This window comes from Amphiprion ocellaris, chromosome 9 (genome assembly GCF_022539595.1).
Source record: "Amphiprion ocellaris isolate individual 3 ecotype Okinawa chromosome 9, ASM2253959v1, whole genome shotgun sequence".
Lineage (NCBI taxonomy): Eukaryota > Metazoa > Chordata > Actinopteri > Pomacentridae > Amphiprion > Amphiprion ocellaris.
The window spans coordinates 22,680,881-22,688,905 of record NC_072774.1 but is presented as its reverse complement, the minus strand read 5'-3'; the positions used below and the strand labels follow the sequence as shown (position 1 = coordinate 22,688,905).

General features: G+C 39.5%; 1 protein-coding gene across 1 annotated transcript; it reads left to right on the top strand.

The window, feature by feature from the left end:
- Window positions 1-630: 630 nt before the first annotated feature.
- On the top strand, window positions 631-7,804 carry LOC111569450 (uncharacterized). Its single transcript, XM_055013821.1, has 8 exons — window positions 631-1,274; window positions 2,496-2,608; window positions 3,509-3,612; window positions 4,122-4,296; window positions 4,382-4,490; window positions 4,868-4,953; window positions 5,894-5,964; window positions 6,230-7,804. The coding sequence occupies exons 1-8, from the start codon at window positions 816-818 to the stop codon at window positions 7,579-7,581; spliced, it is 2,469 nt and encodes an 822-aa protein (XP_054869796.1). The 5' UTR covers window positions 631-815; the 3' UTR covers window positions 7,582-7,804.
- The last annotated feature ends 221 nt before the right edge of the window (window positions 7,805-8,025 follow it).

Sequence of the window (8,025 nt, the reverse complement as noted above, 5' to 3'; positions counted from 1 at the left end):
GGACTCGAACCCGGGCCAGCTGCGTCAGGGACCAGCCTCTGTACATGGGTCGCCCGCTCAACGCGTTGAGCTATACGGGTGTACCCTGAATAAATACTTTTAAGTCTGAACGCTTTGTCCGTTCTCTTCTGCTGTCTGCTCTTGAGCCGCCATCCGTGCCATGACAAACGCACAGTTTTTAAATGGGAGTGTTACAATCCTCTTGCAAATTTCATGCTCTTGTTTACATTGCATTCTATGAAACATTGGCTAGGACTAATATTAGGTGGCTTATATGCACATTTCCCTACGGCTTCTTACTTATCATGCAGACTGGTTTTAAGGTCTGACAGTTATTATTCTTAAGATATGAATTAACAGCATCTTGTCTTCAATGCAAAACGTTTTCTTGTCCTACGCTCTCTGGCTAATGTTTTTACTACTTTATAATCTGTTTTAAGTAAAACATTAAAATATAGGAGAAGTAATGAATATTGCTGTCATGATTGTTCCACTAGTGTGATAGTTCTATGAAGTTCCCATGTGGGCTGTCTCTGAGAACATCAACTGAATGACAATCGTAGGTGACTGAGTACATTTATTTCCATGTGTTGCCTAAATAGCTTCAGCAAGCCACACTAGAAATCTCCTATTGATAACTCCTCTAAGCAGCTGATGTGTCTCTGGCTGTGTGAGTCCAATCAGTAAGGCACCAGGTGGGATAATTATGATGAGATGGGAAATGAGATCAGATCAAGACGTGACTCTCCAGCGGTCACGACTTGAATTTCAGCACTTGTTGTTCTTGTTGCTCCTGTTTTTGTCTTTTTCAGATCATGTTGGTGTCCGTCTGCCTTCTTTGGAGTTTATTCCATTGTGTACTGGGAGGCCCGACTCACCGCGCTACAAGGTCTGAAGAGATAAACCCGATAAATGTAAAACAGGATGGAGCTCCGCAGTCCTTCCACCGTCTGCCCATGTTCCTGCACGCACCAGGGCCGCTCATTAGGCCGGAGCTGTTTCTGCCCGTCCCCCAGAAAACGACGCTTCCCACCGGACTGCCTGCGCTGCTGTTGCCGGCAACAAGTCAACCTCAGACCACCCAAGGGACAGGAGACCGAGCTGTGGAGGTCTGGTGCGGTACCGATGCAATCACCGTGCGCCTGGACCGCCTACAGCTGCGCACCTGGACTGATCCGTCCCTCTTCAGACTGGGCTCATGTGCAGCCACCAGGATCAGCCCCCGATTCCTGTATTTCCACTCCAGACTCACGGAGTGCGGCGGAGAATTTAAGGTCAGACCATCACTGGATCAAAATTCATAAATCACCAGTACCAGTTGTTTTATTCCATGCAATCTCTCCCATCACATCAGTTTCTAAACATACAAACAACTCAACTGCCAAAAGTCACAACTAATACTGTGACATGTGACTGAATGTAACTGAAAATAATTTTGGATTTTGCTCAAACCTTAGCAGAACTAAATAAATCCTATTTGCCACCCAATGTTTTATTAATTTTTCTTTCACATTTTTTGGGTTATTCTCACTTGGATGCATTTATTTAGTTGAAAGCCAGGAATTTGCCATCATGCAGCCCAAATTTGATACACTAACTGAGGCAACATGTATGGGGAAGAAAATCACAGTCTAGTAATTTACATCCTTGCAAATTTTTCTCACTATGTTTATTTGTGCAGAAGGCAGACGTTCAAAGCTAAATTAATGTAGTGAATATTTAGCACCATTTGACTTAATAGCTGGCTTTCATTTGCTATTATTCAAATTATTAAATGATACAATTATTTAAACACTGCAGCATATTTGCCAGTCATTCTTCTGAAACAGGTAAAAAACTGAATGAAGAAATCTGACCTCATCATATGAATAAAGTATTTACCTCAAAAAGTTCACCATTTTGGCCTCTGCCATTTACAAGCCTACTTAACAAATTCCCCTTAATCAAACCGGCATCAGACGTGGTCAGTCTAATCTAAAGCAGACTGATGGCAAATTGGATTTTTTTTTTTATTGAATGATATGCCCATGGCAGTAATCTACATTCACTGGCCACTTTATTAGGTACACTTTGCTAATAAAAGGTTGGACTCCCTTTTACCTTTACAGCTGCCTTAATTCTTTGTGGTGTACTTTCAACAAGGTGTTGGAAACATTCCTCAGAGATTTTGATCCATACTGACATGATTTGTCGGCTGCACATCCATGATCCAAATCTCCTGTTGCACCACATCCCAAAGGTGCTCTATTGGATTGTGATCTGGTGACTGTGGAGGCCATTAGAGTACAGTGAACTCACTGTCATGTTCAAGATGCTTTACTGTAAATTTTGTACGTTTTTGTCCGATGCACAAAGACTCCTGGCCTGAAGACCTCTACAAGCCCAAAATAAAAACCCTCCATTGTGATGCTTATGCAGATGAAGGTGTGAGGGCATGATCCTCTTTGCCTGCAGCTCTAATTCATATGAAATTATACCCTTTCTGTAATTTTCAGGTTGCCGGTGGTCAGCTGGTGTATACCTATTCACTGAACTATATTCCACCTCCACAAGGCTATGTCATCAGAGTTCTACCACTCAATCTTCCTATCTATTGCCATTACAACAGGTAATTACTACAACTCCTATCCACTGTTATTGAAAAAGGGTTTGTTCACCACCTGCATACCATCTTACAGGGCTTTCAGTAGCATTCATCACCTATATTGTATAACCCTGGCAAAGATGTTTCATAACTGACAGCAGGTTAAATACATCATAGGAGATGAAAACACTACTACAGGAGACCTAAGCAAGAATATGTACAGAAGCTTTCTATTAGATTCCTACTCTGATCCGTTTGGGCTAGTGAACACTTATCTTTAGGAGAAGAAGAAAGTTAATGTAACTTCAGCTACTGAGAAGAGAAAGCACTTGTGACTCCATGGGTTAATGCACTTCCCTTATTTGATTTCTCCAGATGTGACCTGGAAATTGTTTCAGTCACTATTGCATAATGGCCATCCACAAGCTGTTTTTGAAATTTCTGAAATGGGTGCCTTTTAAAACAATCTCTCACACCCTTTTTATTAGAAATTTGATTGGATAGATCTGATTCTAAATTGCAAAAACAATGCACTTGTATATTGAATAAATAATAGAAGCAAGTGTAATACTTGGGTTTTTGTTTTCTGAGTGACCATGTAGTTGAAAGTAATGGATCTGTGTTTAAATCTAATAACAAGAGCCATGACTGTCTTCATGATTGGTTAGGTCCTTTAATTTGTATCATAAAAAATAGAGAGGAGGAGAATCAAATTTTTGTCAGTAATAAACATATTTTATGTCCATTGAAAAGCAAAGCTTAAACCCCCTGTCTGTCAGGGACAAGTTATATTAGATACTTAGATAATTTCCACTTTTCCTAAAACACTTGAGGTTATTTTCTTGTGATTACACTCATAACCTATGTAATTTTAAACAATGACATTTTATGATTGTATTTCTTTATTTCTTTTGTCTGTTTCAGGTTTCTTTACTCGTACAAAGTTGGCTTCAGACCTCAAGTACCACACAAAACCTTCTTGAAAACTATCAGGAGTAAACTTATCTTCAGCATCACTGTCTGCAATGGTAATGCAGATGTTTACAGTATCATGCAACGTTTACAATATCTTGGAGGGGTTTTAGTGTCACCTTTATTTTTTTTTTACTTTGTTTACATCAAGTTATCTTTGAACTCTACTTGCTTTTTTCTAGTAATTGAAATCACGTGTTGAAAGTCTACATGAAGTCTAAAGTGACACGTTTTTAGTCATCTTGATCAACGCATTAGTCTTGTCATTCTAGTTGTACAGCTTTCTGTTTTCAAATTGACTGTTGTCAGATATTTTCATATTACCTCGTATTTAAAGCATTTCCAAATGAGCTTGAAGACATTTGCTAGAATATCTTAAATGCATTTAAAACTGCTTTTAGAAAACTTGCTTTGTATGTGGGCTCAGGGTGAACTAAGAAAATCTGTAACTATGTAATCAAAATTCTGAACTGTTATATAGCAAAATACAAAAGGAAATGCAACTTCAGACAAAGAACTTAATTTATTTTCTGTTTGCGTGTGTGTATGTGTGTGTTTTTAACAGCCCAGTGGGAACCCCTCCCTGCAGGCCACTGGTTCTTTTTAGGGGAACCTGTGTATTTTTTGGTCCAGACAGAGGCTCTGTTGAATGGAGAGAGGCTTTATGTGGATTCTTGCTATGCTTCAAGCTCTAAAGATCCAAACAGCATGCCCAAAGTGGATATTATTGCTAACTATGGGTGTGTTTCTAGTAGGATATACACATTTCCTTGCTTGGTTTTGCCACTTCACATGTTTGCTTGAGTTTGTGTGCTTTGATTGCAGCTGCATGACAGACAGCAGGAGGGAGGGCAGCAGCTCCAAGTTCCTCTCCAGACAGGACAACGTGCTGAAGTTCTCTGTGGATTCCTTTCTCTTCAAACCAGTCTCAGAGGTAAGATGAGTGGAAGAGTCATGACATTGGAGTCTATCTGATAAATGTGTAGATTCTCAGTCATCCAGTTCATGGTAAGTAAGCTTGTGGACACTTTATGCACATCTCAGAATTAGCTCTTGAACGATGATTACATTTGTCTCCCAAAATTAAAGTTTTCCAATTACCTAAATCTACTAACTGCACTAACACTACTGCTGCACTTGCTTTAAGGAACTTCTTTTTTCATGTTAAACATTTCCACAATAAAATAACTTGAAATTGCACAGAACCATGACTGATTCATTCCTGGCATTTTTCTATGACATCCAAGAAGAAATGTGTCCATGAAGAGCGTCTAATAGTAAAAATTACCTGCTGTTTGTTTCTTCGTATAGGTGCAGTATCTCCACTGTTCAGTGTCTGTTGGTCTCACCACTTCCCACAATGCAAAGTCCTGCAACTACAAGAAGCATGCTGGCAGGTTAGCAACCAGTGTTATTTTTAAAAGTCATTAACATGGCTGGTATTTTAATCTAAGATGTCAATATACAACAGTTAGCTACAACATTAAAACCACTGGCATGTTAATGCATTACATTGATTATCTTGTCCTAATGCTCTGGTGGAAAACTTTGGGTCTTAACATTCACAGGGATCTTACTTTGACACAAACCACTTGCCTAAGCTTCTCAGGGAAATGATAAAGATCTCAAGCACTCCTAACTTCCCAGAAACCAGTCCAATCAAGCATCCACAGGATGCGCCTAAACAGTTTTAGTCCATGGAGGCCCCCACCCCACAACAAGACCAAAGGGTCCTCCAGAGTCCCAGTCCATGTCTTGACACGTCAGAGCTCTTTTGACAGCATGAAGGGAAGCTATACAATAATCAGCGGGTAGTTAAAATGTTGTGGCTGATTGGTCGTATCAAAACAATAAAGAATAACAATAATTAATTAAAATAAATATTTAATGAAGACATGATTCCCTATATCTCTGTTTCTTGGCATGCACAAATTAGGCACCTTTCATGGGTGGAAATAATGGGGTGTTTGTGAAATTAAAATAGAGAAATTTGCAGCTGTAAACAAAAACTATTGCACAAATCTAGAATTCCAAACCAGCTACCATCATTCAAAAACATACCAGCCACATGGCGAGGTTCAACAAGATTAAATATCTTATGGACTCTGATAGTAATGTCTAGAAAACGCTACATTTATGAATGCTAATCGCAAAATTATATGTAGAGCCATACTGAGGACTGGATATATGATGAATGCTATCTGACTGGTCTCTGCATGTCTTTTGAGTATAGTTCTTGTTCTGTATTTAGCACCGTATTGTGCCTGTCTAATGACATAAATGAAACAGTTTATTTAGTTTATTTACTTACAGACAGGGCTTCTTGTGTGTGTGCAGGTGGGAGGAGCTGGAAGCCTCACCCTCAGTATGCTCCTGCTGTGATTCTACATGCAGTGACATGGAAGACTGTAAGTTCTGAGAATGTTGTCGGATTTAAGACATTTAACCACACCATGTCAGCTAACAGCTAAAGATAAGATAATAACACTTGACATCAACAATAAATTGGAAAAGAATAACCATATTTATAGTATAGAGAATTCTATAATACATTGTCTAGCCATTTAATCCATTTATTTATGAGATGAAGGTATAAAATTACATCTAGTACTGAAAATCGACACCATATATTAAAATACACTATCATTGTAGCTTTCTTGTTTTTCTTCACAGCTAGCAAGAATACAGTTAGTAGTCCAGGATGGTTCATTAGATCAAAGGGGGAAGAGAAACCAAGGATGACAGTGGTATCTGTTCAAGCACACCAGGAAAAGAAAGCGGTGGATCAAGAAGAGAACAGGAAAGAAAGAATGGATGTGCACCTTAAAGAAGTCCAAACATTCCCAAGGCAATTCAAGATTTCTCATATTGAGGAAGAAGACGAGATCCTTCCTGAGAAAGAAGACTGGAAGTTGGCTGCAGTCAGTCAGTGGGAGAAGAATGATAAAGAGGACAAAATGAGTGAGACAAAAATGTTCATTATGGAAAAGGCAGACAGCCAGCTGAAAGAACTAGCAACAGATAGCACCATTATGTCAGATGAGAGTAGACAAAATGAACCTGCTCAGGTGAGGGAGGAGGTTCCATATTCTAAAAATGTTTCTGTGATTGGTTTATTCAGTGACAACAGTGGTGCTAGCACTTCAAGAAGTAGTTTTAGCAATACCAATATTAGTACAACCGATTCCTCTTATGGTATTATACACAAGACAAGCAATCACGACTCTGCTGAAGATGTTTCCACAGCTATGGTTCCTACAATTTGTGATGATAGTGAGAAAATTAGTTGTAGTGCTGCCAACAGTGCAGTCCAGCATGAAAAGAGTAGTGATGGTGTTGGACATGGTACCAGGTATGTTGCAGTTAGTGAAGACAGCTTTTCCCCCTATAATGTTAGAAGTACGTCTAGTACGGCTAGACTTGGTTCTGTTTGGGATTCAAGTGCCCATGATGGTCTGTATAGCAGCAGATGGGAGACGGTAGCTGGTAAAAATTCTGACTCCCCTGGTTTTCCTGGTGTCGTAAAGTCGAGAAAGAGCAGGCTACAGTTGGATAAGTTAGACACTGTCTTGTGGTCAGAACAGATTAACCGTGTTAATAAATCAGTGGCAGTGGACACCATGTCAGATAAGATACTAGAGCAAGTAGGTGGTTCTGTTAACAGTAAAGGATCAGACAGAGATCATGTTGAACACATCAGAGGGTCAGAATCAGACAGGTCTGCTCATCCAGCTGGATGTAGGGACCTAATCTGTGCTGGGTTATTTGGTAAGTCGGATTCTGACTCTGGAAGTGAAAAAGGTGAAGCTCTTCGTCTGAGTCAGTTTACTGGAAAAGTACAGACAGAGGAAGATATTTCTGGTATCACACAAACACATAGTGTTAGCTCTAGCTCTGTTGGTTCAGAGCAAATGCAGCAAGACAGCCCCAGTCATTCTGCTGTGGTGACAGTCATCACTGCCCTGCAAGACTCTGAGAGAAGACAAATGACTAACAGGAAATGGGCTGAGGTAGTGTCAGGATAGGGCCTGCAGAGTTTGGGTTTTGTGGTGGACCAGCAAAATGAGACTGAACAGAAGATGAGGTAGATGTTAGTGGAATGATAATATACTTAAGAGGCTTGATAAGCAAGTGTTGATGTGTACACAGGGCAGCAATGTGACAAAGGTAGATGTTGGGGGCATTTGTTAAAATACCTGAATTACTATTGTTTGCAATTCAACAGCTTGCTAATAAATTCTATCTTTAAGTAAACTTTTCAAATTTTATTGACTGATCCACAGTTGCAGGTATAATGCAATCCACCACCCTCAGCACAAATCACAACCTAAAAATTTAGCAAAAAGGCTTTAAAAAACATTCATCATCAGTTTAACTCAGTCACATTCAACAAAAACCAAATATACAAGTGTATTTCATAAAGTTCTCAGCCTCTTATCAGGACTATTGCAACTGGATTAAAAAACATA